At 43.4% G+C, this 18,168-nt stretch overlaps 1 protein-coding gene and 1 long non-coding RNA gene across 5 annotated transcripts in view; one reads left to right on the plus strand and one right to left on the minus strand.

Moving 5' to 3' along the window:
* The first annotated feature begins 4,142 nt into the window (after positions 1-4,142).
* Positions 4,143-18,168, plus strand: part of SLFN5 (schlafen family member 5) — a 31,198-nt gene continuing 17,172 nt past the window's right edge. For 2 of the 4 annotated variants that reach the window (XM_055255847.2, XM_055255851.2), the window contains exon 1: positions 4,143-4,292. In XM_055255847.2, the coding sequence (XP_055111822.2) occupies positions 4,171-4,292 (122 nt within the window). In that variant the 5' untranslated portion in view covers positions 4,143-4,170. Of the gene's footprint in view, positions 4,293-4,874; positions 5,042-18,168 lie in introns of those variants that run through there. The other 2 variants (XM_063628558.1, XM_063628557.1) reach the window with 2 other exon arrangements.
* Positions 4,998-18,168, minus strand: part of LOC134735198 (uncharacterized) — a 58,595-nt gene continuing 45,424 nt past the window's right edge. Inside the window, exon 3 of the long non-coding RNA XR_010118025.1 lies at positions 4,998-5,277. This is a non-coding gene — a long non-coding RNA (uncharacterized lncRNA). The remainder of the gene's footprint in view (positions 5,278-18,168) is intronic.

Here is an 18,168-nt window from a genome sequence, read left to right on the forward strand (position 1 = left end):
CAGGAATACATAAGAAATAAAAATTGTTCTTTTTAGTGGCATGCAATTTAATTTTGCCTGTTACTAATGATGTTAACTTTGATCACTTGGTTAAGGTGATATGTTACAGGATTCTCTGGAAAATTAGTGGTTTTCTTCGTTTGTAATAAATAAAGCATCTTGTGGGAATATGCTTTGAGACTCTGTAATTACCCTCAGTGTGCTAACGATCTGAGGGGATATAGAGAGAAAATTCTGAGTCACACTTTCATTTCATGTAGCTGAAAAAGCAAATTAAACATTGGACTTGACTGAAATTAAGCTTGGACTTAACTGAGCTCCTTCAGGAAAAGCTTAATTACTTACTGAGACAGGAAAATCATCAGGACACTCTTGGATCTCAATGTGGGTACTGGGAGTGCCAGAGAACCAGGATTCTCCCTCCCACTCTCTCCGATGTGTGTGATTCATATAAACATTGATAAAGGATGTCTCATCCCTCCTTCAAGTAAACTTGTTCTGACAAAATTTCACCACACTTTGTCAAATGGCAAACATTGTTCCTAAGAAACATCATATACGTGTTTATGCAAATTTTATTTTTTAAACTTTTTATCAAGAAAAGAAAAAAAGTGGAAAATATGTTTTTGCCTGAAAAGTGAATATTATAAACAAGTAGCTTGAATTTGAAAGATAGTCTGTGGAAACACAGATAAGGCTCTATGCTATGATGGCTTGCTGCTATAATCCTCAGTCCCCTAGTAAAAGTTTCTGCAAAAAAACTTGGTCAGGCACAATGCCATTGAGAATTGACCCCCATAATCAATCTCCCTGTGACTTTCACCCAGAATGCTGAAGCAAGTTTTCTGTAGTGAGGGATCTGTAGACCATGGCATGCAGCCTCCAGTCTCACTGTGCAGACTGGGGGCAGTGACAGAGGTCATTGACACACGGCTGACCTAGGCGGTGATTCTCCCTACACTAATACAGTGATTCTTTCTGTGAGAGACTGCCCGCCCTTAATAAGATAACATGCCCCTTTAACCTACCACCTCTCTTCTCCTATTTAGTTTGTTGAAGCAAAAACAATGTAAATATTGCATTAACCAAGAGTCTGTGTGTGTGTGTGTGTGTGAGAGAGAGAGAGAGAGAGAAAAGACAGACAGAGTGAGAAGAGAGAGACAGAATGAGCAGTTGTGGCTCTTGGCATTTTTTACTGGACAAGGCAAACCTAAAGATTTTACTTTCAAACCTGAATTAATACTCAGAATAAGTCACGTCTGCCCTCACTTCCCTCCCACTCCACACAAACAAACACGCAAACCACTGGAAAGACAACATTTTATCAAAGGCATTTGGCATTTTTCCTCTCTCATAACCCTCTAGAAGCTTGAGAATGTGGGAGAGGAGGGCTGGAACCAGAAATGGAGAAGTAGTGCTGGAACAATTACGACCTGAAAGCCAATGGAGCTGAGGTCTCCTGCAGGAACTTTTGGGGAGGCCTGGATACTTTGGAGACCAATGGGTATGGATGGAAAGAAGAGCGGAAATGATTCAGCGCATACAGCAGTGAAAAGGAATGATCTAAACACATGAACAAATCTTTAAAGCAAAATGTTAAAGTGTGGGAGCAAGTTCTACAGAACACATACAATATGATATCTTTTTTTTTTTTTTTAAAGAGACAGGGTCTCACTCCATTGCCCGTGCAGGGGTGCAGTGGCACAATCAGAACTCATAGCATCCTTCAACTCCTGGGCTCAAGCCATCTTCCTGCTTTAGCCTCCTGAATAGCTGGGACTTTCCAGGCAGGCACCACCACACCCAGCTAATTTAAAACAATTTTTTTGGCTGGGCGCGGGGGCTCACACCTGTAATCCCAGCACTTTGGGAAGCTGAGGCAGGCAGATCATGAGGTCAAGAGTTCGTAGACCAGCATGGCCAATATGGTGAAACCTTGTCTCTACTAAAAATACAAAAATTAGCTGGGCGTGGTGGCACGTGCCTGTAGTCCCAGCTACTTGGGAGGCGGAAGCAGGAGAATCGCTTGAACCCCAGAGGCCGACATTGCAGCAAGCCGAGATTGCACCACTGCACTCCAGCCTGAGTGACAGAGTGAGACTCCATCTCAAACAAACAAACATTTTTTTTTTTTTTGTAGAGATAGGGTCTTGCTATGTTGCCCAGGCTGGTCTCAAACTCTGGGCCTCAAGCCAGCCTCCCTCTAAGCCTCCCAAAGTGCTGGAATTACACTCGTGAGTAACTGCACCTGGCCAATATGATGCCATTTACATGCAGCTTAAATGCATATAAATGTGTTGAAACAGTGTTATGTGCTGATGAGAGACATATACACATATACTAAAAGTATAAACAGGTGCATGGGAATTAGTAACTTCAAATTCATAAAGTTGTACTGGTTATCAGGTGAGTAGGGGACAAGTGGAATGAGGGAATGAGACCAGCTGGGTACACAAATATTGCTAATGTTATTGCTTAAGCTGTGTGGTGAATACACAAGTGTTCAATTTACTATTATTTTGTACTTTCCGTGTACTTTAGCTATTTGACAATACATTTAAAAATCGAAAAGTTATCCCATAATCCCAGGCTCCAGAGGTGACAGTAGGTGGTGTTTTCCAGACCGCTCCCTCTGCCTTGATTTTCTGTTAACTGGCCACCATCCTTGTCTCTTCGTGCTGCTGGTCGCTGCAGAACCCCTGCGCCAAGGGACTACCAATTCCCAGGAAGGTGCAGGACTGCTGGAGCCTCTTCTTCTCTGGGCAGGGATTTAAATGTTCTTGGGTAGCCTCGCCACAGACCTGTGCGGCCCTGCAGTGACCTTCTTTCCAGGCACTTTCCCATGAGCTCAAAGCTTTGGATTCTGTCACTTGCAAAGGGTCAGGCCTGATCCCTTGCCGGTTCTTGAGAAGTGAGTAAGACTTCCAGCGCCCCGGGCCACACTGCTACGACGCAGTCTGCGCCTGGGCGCAGGCTCCACAGACGGCCTTTCCTCAGCTCGGTCCACTGAGACCTCGAGCTCTTGAGCAGAAGATGGGAGAGAGAGGGTATCGCTGGGCGGGCTCCAGGAGTCCTCCTGGCTCTGGGCGCAGGAGTTGGAAGAGAAGAGGTAGAGAAACATCTACTTACCAGAATTGTAAAACGGAAGAAGGGTAGAGGGAAGGTGCCTAGAGAGGGCAGTTGGAATCAGGATTCGGCTGAATAGGAGTCCCCAAGTGCTACTTCTATCCGCCGGAGGCACGGGTTCGAATCTGCCCCCAGGCAGCCCGCTCCTGATTCTCTCGTCCCCCTGTGCTGCGGTGGGGCCCACTTCGGCCCTCGAGTTCCCCGCACAGGCCACACAGGGCAGCAGCGCGCGCCGCACGCACGGGCAGTTCGAGAGGGTCGCGCTTGGCGGAGCCAGGCCCTTCGCCAGCGACCAGTACAAATTCAGTACTAAAATTAAGAGAAACACACTGAAATCTGACAGCCCCGCCTCATACCCGGGCGTGATGAAGTCTGCGGTGGGTGATGAATACAAGGAACAGTTTCTCTTTCCTGTTAGCAAAACGCTCTTTCCAGAGCCTGCCAGGTTTCGCCCCAGTGGCCACACCTACGCCTGGCAGGCGCTGGTCCAAGCCCTTAGCGCCAGCAAAAGAAAGGAGGCGGACGCAACATTCTCGAATTACTGGGGGAAGGAGGGAGGCGAAAACAGAGGCTTAATTTTCTGCTTTCCCTTCCTCCCAGTGCCCCATGTACCAACGCGTCTCGCCAGACCCCTTGCCCGCCTTCCAGCACAGAGCTGGAGCAGCTGACGGAGTAATTCGAGTAGGAATCGAAAGATTTGGAGGCGCGGGGGGAGAAACCTGCGGAGCGCTCTCCGAGCCTGTGGCGTCTCAGGGAGACTCCGAGCCGGGCCAGGGAGGTTCTGGAGGACATGGGGGTGGATACCCAGGTTTCCTTCCCTGGGTGAAATAAGAACTGAAAATCTAAAAATAAATAAAATAAAATAATAAAATAAAATAAATCACAGAGAAGCAACAAAGAAGCGCTTCCCCTCCTCAGTTCTCCCCAGTCCACCCAAGGTTTACCAAGGCTATTGTCTTTGCAGGAGTGGGCTTCCCGCTCCACGTAACGATGCGATTGGGCTGTCCCTCTGTCAGTTTCCTGCACGATGCCCCGCCCCGGGAGATGTCACGGAGCTCAGCTGATATAAGCCCGGGACCCCGCGGGGTCAAGTTCTCTGCTCTGGATTTGGGAGGCTCCGTTGCCTGCTCCTGGAGGGAGACGCGCTGCAGAGGAGAACCCGGCGGGTAATGAATCCCCCGCGCTTCTTTGACCAGGCCTTCCCCAAACCTCCCCGGGTCTGCGCGGCGCGGGTTCACCTATGGGGCTGTGGTGAAGGCAAGGTGCAGCGACTGCGGCTTCCCAGGTCTGGGCGCTGCCGGGAGAGCGTCTTTCCCGCTGGGGAGATTTAGTTTGTTGACTCAGGAGCACCTCCAACGACAGCTAGCGGCCGAGGACCCGGGAGCTGGGAGGATTCGGAACGCGGGGCGAGCTGGGGAGGAGGGAGAGGCGCCGACCCAGCGCAGCCTAAATCTTAGCAAACCAAGCCTGGCAACATTTCCCCACGGTTCAGTAGCACGAAGGACTTAAGGGAAAACGACGAAATCGGGGCTCCCGAGGATGAAGTTAAATGGGTTGTGGCCTGGGGACAAATAGGGCCAATGTCCAGTCTATTACAAGAGGCTTTGTTCCAGAGGCTTGCCTATAAGCCCCTGGCTTGGAACGTCAGTTCAAACTGTAACAAAGGGGGCAGGCTACTAGGGTAGCCCACGAAGCCCTATATCCCCCATCCAGTGACTAACTAGAGCCCCTGTTGGTTCTATCCGCAGTGGCTGAGACTGCGGTGTGATTCCGTTTCCCTCTTGCATGTGTCCCGGGAGCCAGAGTCGAATCCCAAATTCAGGCTCGGGAACCAGATGTGCTGTTGATGCCAAACACTGACACACAGGTGCTTGGAGACAGAGGAAGATTTATTCCATTTGGCCAAAGCGAGAAGGCAAGAGGGCAAGATCTCTCAAATTCATCCTAACAAAAATAACGAGTGGGGAGTTTTTATGCAACCAGGAAGTAAGGGAGGAGGGATTTCAGGGAACCTAGGGGGAAAGTCTGTTTCTTCGTCTCAGATTACACCTTGAACCACCAGACTTCTGGGCGTCAGCAGCTGGTCACAATGCCGTTAAAGGCATTCATTCCTTCTGCAAAATTTTTTCTTGACTCTGAAGCTATATCCGCCTGCTTGACAAAGAAACAGTGCATCAGTAGTTTGTAATTATATTGCTAGAAAAAGGAATATTGGGCAAAAAGTGGGTAGTTAACATATGCAAATAAGCAAGGGCCTCATCAGAATTTTCATGATTTCATCACTAAAAATGTTGGGGTGCTGAAATCTCGAGGGGCTCAGTTGCACCAGAAGGGGATCCTTTGGCACTAGTGCAGGCAGGAGAGGATGCTTGAGGGAGGATGGGAGGAACTTTTCAACAGTTCATCCCCGTCCCCTACCAACAGTGGGTGGGAGGGTGGTGGTTTAGAGCCAAGCCTCTAGGAGAAGATGAGAGCAGTGGCTAAAGTTTGTCTGGCCTTGCCCTATGAGGGGGCGGAGGCTGTGCCTGCCTTTGTGGGGGAAAAAGAAACCGATTCCTAATCTGTCTGATGGGAAGTGAGAGTTCCTGTGGCAGGATTACAGACAAGCAATTCAGTATGATAACATCCTGTGTCGAAAGTGTTCATTTAAATGTCACAAGAGTCCGGGCGCAGTGGCTTATGCCTGTAATCTCAGCACTTTGGGAGGCTGAGGCTGGCGGATCACGTGAGGTGGGCGGATCACTTGAGGTCAGGAGTTCGAGACCAGCCTGGCCAACATGGTGAAACCCCATCTTTACAAAAAATACAAAAATTAGCTGGGTGTGATGGCACATGCCTATAATTCCAGTTACTCGGAGCCTGAGGCAGGAGAATTGCTTGAACAACCCCCCCCCCCACCACCACCATAAAAAAAGTCTCAAGACTTAAACTCTTTTGTTTAAGAAAATAAGCAGTTTTGTTATTTCCATGTAAGAGGAAGAAGAGGAAAATGCTGTGATCCACTCCTGGCCTGATTATGAAAATTCACAGGTGTTTATAGCAGTCTCACTTTAACCATGGGATATGTCCCAAGACCCTAAGTTGATGCCTGAAACCAGATGCCTGAAACCATGGGTAGCACCAAACCCTATATCTACTATGTTTTTTCCCTATACTTTCACAGTTTTGTTTAAAGAAAGCACTTAAAGAAAGGCTTTTCTTTGGCATATCTGAATTGCCAGCATCACTACTCTGGAAATTTGGGGCCATTAAATAAAATAAGAGTTACTTGAGCACATGCAGTATTAGAGTCGATCTGATAAATAAGAAGGCTACCAAGTGACTAAGGGCTAGTAGCATATATGGGGTGAGTACACCAAACAAAGGAATGATTCACTTCCCCGGGTGAGAGGGAGTGGATGGCATGAGATTTCATCAGGCTACTCAGAATGAAATTTGAAACTTATGAATTATTTATTTCTGGAATTTTTTATTTAATATTTTTGGACCAGAGCTGACTGTGGTAACTAAAGCATGGAAAGCCACTGGATAAGGTAGGACTACTATATACTATCAGAAAATAGAAATTGTTTCCAGTATTATTGTCATGGCAAATCGAATCATATGATATACACTCTTTTATGTCTGGCTTCTGTCACTCGGCATCATTGTTTTCAGATTCATCTATGTCATTGTGGGTACCAATAGTTCTTTTTATTATGGTTGAGTAGTCTTCTATTATATGGATAATCAATATTGGCTTCTTCATTCATCTACTGATGGGCATTTGGATTGTTTCCAGTCTATGGCTTTCACAAATAAAAATGTTATGAACATGCATGTACAAGTCTTTGTATGGACATATGCTTTTTTTTTTTTCTCTTGGGTAAATACTTTGGTGTGGAATGGCTGGGTCATGTGGCAAGCCTATGCAGAACTTCTTAAGAAACTGCCAAATTCTTTTCCAAAATGGTCGTACCCCTTTATATCCCTACCAAGAGTATATGAGGATGCCCATTCCTTCACATCTTCACCAACAACTAGAATGGTTAGTCATTTTAGCCATTCTAATAGATGTGTATCTCACTGAAGTTTTAATAGGCATTTCCCTAATGACTAACGATGTTGAGCATAATTCAATGTGCTGATTTGCATCCATATATCTTCTAGCGGCAGAGGACCCAGGAGCTGGGAGGCTCGGAAAGCGAGCTGGGGAGGAGTGAGAGACTTGAATAGACAATTGGTAAATTGTCTACTCAAATCTTTTATTCATTTTTAAATTGGGTTTCTTTTTACCATTACTTTTTGAATGTTCTATATATAATCTACTCACAAGTTCTTTATCGGTTATGTAATTTGCAAATACCTTCTTCCAGTCAGGGGCTTATATTTTCCTTTTTTCTTAAACTTTTATTTTAAGTTCAGGGGCACTTGTGCCTGACGTGCAGGTTTGTTACATAGGTAAACGTGTTGCCATGGTGGTTTGCTGCACAGATCATCCCATCACCTAGATATTAAGGCCAGCATCCATTAGCACCATCCTGATGCTCTCGCTCCTCCTATTGCCCCCTCCTCTGACAGGCTGGGGCTTATATTTTCATTCTGTTAGTAGTGTCTTTCAGAAGGAGAAGTTCTTAAAGTCCAATATATCATTTAAAAAAATTTATTGTGCATCTAGGCCAGGTGCAGTGGCTCATGCCTGTGAACCCAGCACTTTGGGAGGCCGAGGCAGGGAGATCACTTGAGGTCAGGAGTTTGAGACCAGCCTGGTCAACATGGTGAAATGCCATCTCTACTAAAATTACAAAATTTACCCAGGCGTGATGGCGGGCACCTGTAATCCCAGCTACTAGAGAGGCTGAGGCAGGAGAATCGCTTGAACCCAAGGGGTGGAGATTCCAGTGACCGAAATAGCACCACTGCACTCCAGCCTGGGCAGCAGAGGGAGACTCCATCTCAAAAAAAAAAAAAAAAAATTCTTTTGTTCATCTACTGTCATCTGTAAGAAATGTTTGCCTAACCCAAGGCAAAAATATTATCTCATATTTTTCTCTAGAAATTTTATGTTTAACAGGCTAAATATACATACAAACTCTGGCCAGGACATATACAAAAATAGAAATCTGACCCACAACTGCTGCAGTAACCAGCTTGGGAAGCCAAAACACAACTTCTGCAGCAGTTGACTGGTAGTGGTCAGGACTTGGTCAATAACTGACAGCATCCTTAATTTTTGCTCCTGATTCCAATTTAGGACCAGTCAGAGAAAGCCAAATATGTTCCCCAAACTAATCATACAAGATGTTCATTTCTAGTTAGCCTGCTTCCAGCTTCCCTATGACAACACCCTTGAATCATATCATACCTGAGCATTCCCTTTTTGTCACTATCAATCTTTCCCCTGCCTGTCTTTGAGGCTTTGACAAATGCGAGTGATGATGGCGGCTGACTCCCTCGTTATAGTGAGCTCTGAATAAACAGCCTCTGCTTGTTCTCATCCAGGCAGACTTCATTAATGTCTTCAGTTTCCTTGCGGGTTCCACCAAGATACCATCTTCCCACTGTGTGGACTCCCATTTTCAAACAGGATGGCTGCTACAGAGGCACCTTGCACCTTGCAGAGAGTGGTTTGTTGAGTTTGCACTGATAGGATAAGTCAGCACTGATTGAATGTCTCCTTTTTTGAGTTCCTCAGCTACTGATTCTTGTTTGATACCTGGGTTTTGTTATTGGTTCCCATTTATTTGGCACCCTAGGCAGAATCAGGCCATTCTCTTTCACCTCTTTTGGCTCTCCTTTGTGTGTGTTTGTGTTGTGCTGTTTAAAAGTGGTTTGTCCGAAGAAGGAGAATGACAGGGTCAGACACAGGCATAGGTCCTACAAGCCTGTTCAAGCTCGCTTCACAGTCCAGTGAGTTTGTGGTTCTCCCTGAACCCATGTCCATGTGGACAAACTTTGTTGTGGGTCACCAATAAAACCAGCTCAGGTTCTCCTTCCGTCTTGCGTTTTTGTCCTGAGGGCTTCACTTTGGTCCACAGGGAGTGCTCTCTCTGGTTTTCTGCCTACTGAGGGGCACAGATTGTCTGGTCTGTGTTAGGAGGTGGCCAACAGTATGGTTGGGGACCTGAGACACAAACTGCACAAGAATTATACTCCTACTGATGGTCAACAGCTCTCATGGGGTCTTCTAAGTCTAAATACCCTCCTCATCTAGGAGAAACTGCTTCTTATTTGTACAACACTAGCTCATGCACCTACCTTCCTACCTTCCTAATGGCATAACTCCAAGGATGATTTGGGCCTTTACTGGCTACTTTGGGGTACATTTGACTTGAACAAAATTGTTCATTTGACATGCACCTTAGAAAAGTAGGAATAAGATTTCTCAGGATGAATGGGGCTGCCGTTTTTTGTTGGTAGGCAGAGGCCTCCAAATGAAATTCTGATCAAAAATTGCTTCATTAAAAGATTCTTTGCCCAAAACCAATGGGAAATTTGACACACTTAAGCAACAACAAACTAGACTCATTTCCCTAGTAAATGCTTCTTTTTCTTGTCTTCCAGATGCCTCCCTGTATCCAGCTCTCTCTTTTCCCCCTTATCCTTCTATTAGGTTGGTGCAAGAGTAATTGCAAATTTTGCCATTACTTTCAATAATCTCTCTCCTATACTTCAGTCAACTGCTCACTTCTCTCCCCCTTTTTCAGACCCCCTCGCTTTGCCCAATAACTCTCCTAAACTCCAAAATTCCAGTTGCCTCTGAATATCTATCCCTCTCATTAAGCCAGGTATGCGGACATCTGTAGAATTTAAACCTTGGATCTGAGCTGAATTAAGAGTTATACTTAAAGGTTTCCCTAAACCCAGACAAGACCAGCAAAAATTCATAAAATAATTTAGAATTCTTCTAGGTACGTATGACCCAAGGTTACCTAACGTCTATCAACTTGTACACGTGTTGGTCAGAAACTCAGGTGCTAAATCCTGGAGGGCAAAAGCTGATTGGACAGACTCAGAAAGGGACCCACAGTATCCCTCTTTCCACGGTAAATCTGAGGGTTTCATAAAAAAGGATCCAAAAAGTAAGGCAAAGTCTCCTAAAAGCCATACCCAAAACATTTCTAATAAAAATCCATTGGACCATGCAAACAAAAAAATAAAATTGTTGGACTTTTTCAGGATATAGACTAGGAAATACCTTCCAACACATCAGTTAAAGAAGGTGGTAAAAAGCAGCCCTTTCATCTCATTTTGTCAGTGGAGTTAAACATGAAATTGGAGACTTAATTCTAAAACAGAAATTAGAATGGAAAACAACCCCTTTATCTGAATTGTAACACCTAGCAGAACATTTTGAAAGAGCTTTAGAACTAAAATGAGACAGGACTCAAAATAAACTTGTGGCCCACTTCCCAATCAACCACCTATTGACAAAGACACTACAGATATTGTAAACAGAACCAAGACAAATAAAAATCCATCAGTTCAGATCAATGAGGGCGCTCAGAGGAAGGAGAAACTACCCAATAGTCTGCCTTTCCCTAAACACTCAAGGTGATTTAACTGTAAATACAGGTGGTCAACCTCATCAATTTCTGGTAAACATGGTGCTACTCTTTCTATGTTAAACACTGTCCCTTTTGCTCAATCTCTTCCTCTGAGTAAACATACCACACAGGTGGTAGGTATTTCAAGTAACCCACATATAAGCCACATATTTATTCCATCTCCCAGCCCTTAACTGTAGCCCTTGGTCCCTGACTGAAAAACATTCCTTCCTGCTCTTTGATACCATGCCTACGAGTTTAATAGAGATTTAATTTGCAAATGGAACTGTAATATGTATTGATGTTCCAGAGACTTCTCTATTCATAATCAAGTTGCACCTGCTCTGAATACACCTTTGCTTTCTCTATTATATTTGATGCATACTCCAAATAAATATCTTGACACCAAACCTGACAGTGTAAGGGGCTAAAAATTCCACTCACACAGGATGAATAATTGGAGCAGCAAAATAATAAGGAGAACTTACTAAGTTCAGACAGATCCTGTCAAACCATTACCCAAACTTACCCAATATCCATTGAAGTCAGAAGCAAAGGAAGGGCTCAAATCTACAGTTGAAGGCCTTATATGCAAAGGTCCTCTCATATCCCCTAGTGACACTCCTGTCCTGCCAGCAAAGAAACCAACTGGATGAAGATATTGATTTAAGACTTCAGAACCATCAACAAAATTGTCATTTCTTTTTTCCCAGTAGTACCTAACCCACACACCATCTGTCATTAATTCTACTTGAAGTCACTTGCTTTACTGTAGTAGAAATTTTCTCTGCCTTTTTCAGTGCACCTTTAGACAAAGACAGTCAATACTTTTCTGCCTTTGCCTTGGGAAGGACAATGTTATAACTGGACAGTCATGCTCCAAAGATTCACTGAAGCCCCTGTTTTTGTCCAGATGCTCAAGTAAGAGTTAAAAGATGGCCGGGCGCGGTGGCTCACGCCTGTAATCCCAGCACTTTGGGAGGCCGAGGCGGGCGGATCACGAGGTCAGATCAAGACCATCCTGGCTAACACAGTGAAACCCTGTCTCTACTAAAAAAAACAAACAAACAAACAACAAAAAAAAACAAAAATTAGCCAGGCGTGGTGATGGGCGCCTGTAGTACCAGCTACTCGGGAGGCTGAGGCAGGAGGATGGCATGAACCCGGGAGGCGGAGCTTGCAGTGAGCCGAGATTGAGCCACTGCACTCTAGCCTGGGTGAAAAAGCGAGACTCCGTCTCAAAAAAAAAAAAAAAAGAAAAGTTAAAAGATATAAATTTCCCTTGTGACCTTGTGATTCAGTTCTGATACAATATAAAACTGATCTCCTACTTTGTTCAGAGAACAAGGAAGCCTGTTAAAAGGATTCCATTTACTTGCTCTCAGCCTTAGTAGAAAAGGGACATAAAATTTTTAAGGCTAAATTACAATTTTACCAAAACACAATTCATTATTTGAAGTAAACTTGTTTAAGGAGGGATAAATATTCTCTCCTGGTAAAGATTATCTGAAGTTATTGTAAATCCCTCACAAAATGACAGATGAAAGGATTTCTAGGTTAACTGGATATTGCAGACAATAGGTGCCAAAGTTTTCTGAAATTGGAGCACCTCTTTATGGATTGACTGTCTTCAGTGAGGGATTCTCTCCTTTGAAAGTCCAAACATAAAGACCTCCTGGAACCTGAAATCAGTTCTTCAACAGCCTCCTTCCCAAAGCACCCCAACTGTAGAAAGCCATTTTGTCTATTTGTGCGAGAGCAATCTAGACAAGACCTTCCGCCTTTAACTTCATGGAAACCATGAAAACCCCATGATTTACTATAGCGTCACTCTAGACCTGTTTAAAAGGCTTATTTCTCTTGGTTTAGGGCATTAGCTGTCACTGCAAAACTTGATGCTTCCGCCAAACTAGCTCTAGGCTCGCTCCCCGCCTGACCTCATGGTTTCTCATGCAGCACAGGCATTACTAATTTTTTTTTTTTTTTTTTTTAAGACAGAGTCTTGCTTTGTTGCCCAGGCTGGAGTGCAGTGGTACGACCTCGGCTCACTGCAAGCTCCGCCTCCTGGGTTCACGCCATTCTTCTGCCTCAGCCTCCCGAGTAGATGGGACTACAGGCGCCCGCCACCACGCCCGGCTAATTTTTTGTATTTTTAGTAGAGACGGGGTTTCACCGTGTTAGCCAGGATGGTCTCGATCTCCTGACCTCGTGATCCGCCCGCCTCGGCCTCCCAAAGTGGTGGGATTACAGGCGTGAGCCACCGCGCCCGGCCTTTTTTTTTTTTTTTTTAAGACAGAGTCTTGTTCTGTCACCCACGCTGGAGTGCAGTGGCATGATCTTGGCTCACTGCAACCTCTGCCTCCCAGGTTCAAGCGATTCTCCTGCCTCAACCTCCCTAGTAGCTGGGATTACAGGCACACACCACCACGCCCTGCTAATTTTTGTATTTTTAGTAGAAACAGGGTTTCACCACGTTGGCCAGGCTGGTCTCAAACTCCTGCCCCCAGGTGATCTGCCCATGAAAAAATCTGGTTGAATCTTTACTCTGATAATCTCTGGTGCTCTCAAAATGGCCACTTGCTGGCACCAAATTATTTAAAATGGATATTAGCTAAATTTCTCCATGAAATTACTCATTATGATATAGACAAATTGGTCACTATCTTAAATCAACATCCGCGGGAAAACTAAAAAGACAGCTGAGCGGTGGGGCATGGTGGCTCATACCTGTAATCCCAGCACTTTAAGAGGCTGAGGCAGGAGGATTGCTTGAGGTTATGAGTTTGAGACCAGCCTAGGCAACATTGTAAGACCCTATCTGTACAAAAAATTTAAAAAATTAGCTGTGCATCGTGGCACATTCCTGTAGTCCTAGCTACTTGGGAGGCTAAGGCAGGAGGATAGCTTGAGCCTAAGAGTTCAAGGCTACAGTGAGCCATGACTGCACTCCAGCCTGGGGGACAGAGTGAAAAGCCCTGTCTCTATAAAAACAAAAACCAAAAAGGACAGCTGAGGACATTTTCAGGTTATATGTCACCTGTCAACAACATAATCCTGGAAAAATTCTAATGTCATCTTTTGTTCCTCTATACGTAATGTGCCTGCCTTTTTCCTCTGGATGCTTTTAAGATTTTTTTCTGTATCACTGGTTTTGAACAATTTAACTATGATGTTCCTCAGTATTTTTTTTCACATTTCTTGTGCTTAAGGTTTGTGTAACGTCTTAGATTTTAGATCTTGATTTTTTTCTAGTGTTCATCAAATTTTCTTCAGAAATATTTTAGTTGTTTCAGACAGGAGAGTAGCCTAGTCCCTAGTACTCTATTCTGACTGGAAGTGAAAGTCTCATGACTATAGTTTTTTTTTTTTTTTTTTTTTTTTTAATTATACTTTAGGGTTTTAGGGTACATGTGCACAATGTGCAGGTTTGTTACATATGTATCCATGTGCCATGTTGATTTCCTGCACCCATTAACTCGTCATTTAGCATTAGGTGTATCTCCTAATGCTGTCCCTCCCCCCTCCCCCCACCCCACAACAGTCCCTGGAGCGTGATGTTCCCCTTCCTGTGTCCATGAGTTCTCATTGTTCAATTCCCACCTATGAGTGAGAACATGCGGTGTTTGGTTTTTTGTCCTTGCGATAGTTTACTGAGAATGATGTTTTCCAGTTTCATCCATGTCCCTACAAAGGACACGAACTCATCATTTTTTATGGCTGCATAGTATTCCATGGTGTATATGTGCCACATTTTCTTAATCCAGTCTATCGTTGTTGGACATTTGGGTTGGTTCCAACTCTTTGCTATTGTGAATAGTGCCGCAATAAACATACGTGTGCATGTGTCTTTATAGCAGCATGATTTATAGTCCTTTGGGTATATACCCAGTAATGGCATGGCTGGGTCAAATGGTATTTCTAGTTCTAGATCCCTGAGGAATCGCCACACTGACTTCCACAATGGTTGAACTAGTTTACAGTCCCACCAACAGTGTAAAAGTGTTCCTATTTCTCCACATCCTCTCCAGCACCTGTTGTTTCCTGATTTTTTAATGATGGCCATTCTAACTGGTGTGAGATGGTATCTCACTGTGGTTTTGATTTGCATTTCTCTGATGGCCAGTGATGAGGAGCATTTCTTCATGTGTTTTTTGGCTGCATAAATGTCTTCTTTTGAGAAGTGTCTGTTCATGTCCTCTGCCCACTTTTTGATGGGGTTGTTTGTTTTTTTCTTGTAAATTTGTTTGAGTTCATTGTAGATTCTGGATATTAGCCCTTTGTCAGATGAGTAGGTTGCAAAAATTTTCTCCCATTCTGTAGGTTGCCTGTTCACTCTGATGATAGTTTCTTTTGCTGTGCAGAAGCTCTTTAGTTTAATGAGATCCCATTTGTCGATTTTGGCTTTTGTTGCCATTGCTTTTGGTGTTTTAGACATGAAGTCCTTGCCCACGCCTATGTCCTGAATGGTATTGCCTAGGTTTTCTTGTAGGATTTTAATGGTTTTAGGTCTAACATATAAGTCTTTAATCCATCTTGAATTAATTTTTGTATAAGGTGTAAGGAAGGGATCCAGTTGCAGCTTTCTACATATGGCTAGCCAGTTTTCCCAGCACCATTTATTAAATAGGGAATCCTTTCCCCATTTCTTGTTTTTGTCAGGTTTGTCAAAGATCAGATAGTTGTAGCTATGCGGCATCATTTCTGAGGGCTCTGTTCTGTTCCATTGATCTATGTCTCTGTTGTGGTACCAGTACCATGCTGTTTTGGTTACTGTAGCCTTGTAGTATAGTTTAAAGTCAGGTAGCGTGATGCCTCCAGCTTTGTTCTTTTGGCTTAGGATTGACTTGGCGATGCGGGCTCTTTTTTGGTTCCATATGAACTTTAAAGTAGTTTTTTCCAATTCTGTGAAGAAAGTCATTGGTAGCTTGATGGGGATGGCATTGAATCTATAAATTACCTTGGGCAGTATGGCCATTTTCACGATATTGATTCTTCCAACCCATGAGCATGGAATGTTCTTCCATTTGTTTGTATCCTCTTTTATTTCATTGAGCAGTGGTTTGTAGTTCTCCTTGAAGAGGTCCTTCACATCCCTTGTAAGTTGGATTCCTAGGTATTTTATTCTCTTTGAAGCAATTGTGAATGGGAGTTCACTCATGATTTGGCTCTCTGTTTGTCTGTTATTGGTGTACAAGAATGCTTGTGATTTTTGTACATTAATTTTGTATCCTGAGACTTTGCTGAAGTTGCTAATCAGCTTAAGGAGATTTTGGGCTGAGACAATGGGGTTTTCTAGATATACAATCATGTCATCTGCAAACAGGGACAATTTGACTTCCTCTTTTCCTAATTGAATACCCTTTATTTCCTTCTCCTGCCTGATTGCTCTGGCCAGAACTTCCAGCACTATGTTGAATAGGAGCGGTGAGAGAGGGCATCCCTGTCTTGTGCCAGTTTTCAGAGGGAATGCTTCCAGTTTTTGCCCATTCAGTATGATATTGGCTGTGGGTTTGTTGTAGATAGCTCTTATTATGTTGAGATACGTCCCATCAATACCTAATTTATTGAGAGTTTTTAGCATGAATGGTTGTTGAATTTTGTCAAAGGCCTTTTCTGCATCTATTGAGATAATCATGTGGTTTTTGTCTTTGGTTCTGTTTATATGCTGGATTACATTTATTGATTTGCGTATGTTGAACCAGCCTTGCATCCCAGGGATGAAGCCCACTTGATCATGGTGGATAAGCTTTTTGATGTGCTGCTGGATTCGGTTTGCCAGTATTTTATTGAGGATTTTTGCATCAATGTTCATCAAGGATATTGGTCTGAAATTCTCTATTTTGGTTATGTCTCTGCCAGGTTTTGGTATCAGGATGATGCTGGCTTCGTAAAATGTGTTAGGGAGGATTCCCTCTTTTTCTATCGATTGGAATAGTTTCAGAAGGAATGGTACCAGTTCCTCCTTGTACCTCTGGTAGAATTCAGCTGTGAATCCATCAGGTCCTGGACTCTTTTTGGTTGGTAAGCTATTGATTATTGCCACAATTTCAGAACCTGTTATTGGTCTATTCAGAGATTCAACTTCTTCCTGGTTTAGTCTTGGGAGGGTGTATTTGTCGAGGAATTTATCCATTTCTTCTAGATTTTCTAGTTTATTTGCATAGAGGTGTTTGTAGTATTCTCTGATGGTAGATTGTATTTCTGTGGGATCGGTGGTGATATCCCCTTTTTCGTTTTTTATTGCATCTATTTGATTCTTCTCTCTTTTCTTCTTTATTAGTCTTGCTAGCGGTCCATCAATTTTGTTGATCTTCTCAAAAAACCAGCTCCTGGATTCATTAATTTTTTGAAGGGTTTTTTGTGTCTCTATTTCCTTCAGTTCTGCTCTGATTTTAGTTATTTCTAGCCTTCTGCTAGCTTTTGAATGTGTTTGCTCTTGCTTTTCTAGTTCTTTTAATTGTGATGTTATGGTGTCAATTTTGGATCTTTCCTGCTTTCTCTTGTGGGCATTTAGTGCTATAAATTTCCCTCTACACACTGCTTTGAACGTGTCCCAGAGATTCTGGTATGTTGTGTCTTTGTTCTCGTTGGTTTCAAAGAACATCTTTATTTCTGCCTTCATTTCATTATGTACCCAATAGTCATTCAGGAGCAGGTTGTTCAGTTTCCATGTAGTTGAGTGGTTTTGACTGAGTTTCTTAATCCTGAGTTCTAGTTTGATTGCACTGTGGTCTGAGAGACAGTTTGTTATAATTTCTGTTCTTTTACATTTGCTGAGAAGAGCTTTACTTCCAACTATGTGGTCAATTTTGGAATAGGTGTGGTGTGGTGCTGAAAAAAATGTATATTCTGTTGATTTGGGGTGGAGAATTCTGTAGATGTCTATTAGGTCCACTTTATGTAGAGCTGAGTTCAATTCCTGGATATCCTTGTTAACTTTCTGTCTCGTTGATCTGTCTAATGCTGACAGTGGGGTGTTAAAATCTCCCATTATTATTGTGTGGGAGTTTAAGTCCCTTTGTAGGTCACTGAGGACTTGCTTTATGAATCTGGGTGCTCCTGTGTTGGGTGCATATATATTTAGGATAGTTAGCTCTTCTTGTTGAATTGATCCCTTTACCATTATGTAATGGCCTTCTTTGTCTCTTTTGATCTTTGTTGGTTTAAAGTCTATTTTATCAGAGACTAGGATTGCAACCCCTGCCTTTTTTTGTTTTCCAGTTGCTTGATAGATCTTCCTCCATCCCTTTATTTTGAGTCTATGTGTGTCTCTGCACGTGAGATGGGTTTCCTGAATACAGCACACTGATGGGTCCTGACTCCTTATCCAGTTTGCCAGTCTGTGTCTTTTGATTGGAGCATTTAGCCCATTTACATTTAACGTGAATATTGTTATGTGTGAATCTGATCCTGTCATTATGATGTTAGTTGGTTATTTTGCTCGTTAGTTGCTATAGTTTCTTCCTAGCCTCGATGGTCTTTACAATTTGGCATGTTTTTGCAGGGGCTGGTACCG

The sequence above is a fragment of the Symphalangus syndactylus genome, chromosome 20 (genome assembly GCF_028878055.3).
Source record: "Symphalangus syndactylus isolate Jambi chromosome 20, NHGRI_mSymSyn1-v2.1_pri, whole genome shotgun sequence".
Lineage (NCBI taxonomy): Eukaryota > Metazoa > Chordata > Mammalia > Primates > Hylobatidae > Symphalangus > Symphalangus syndactylus.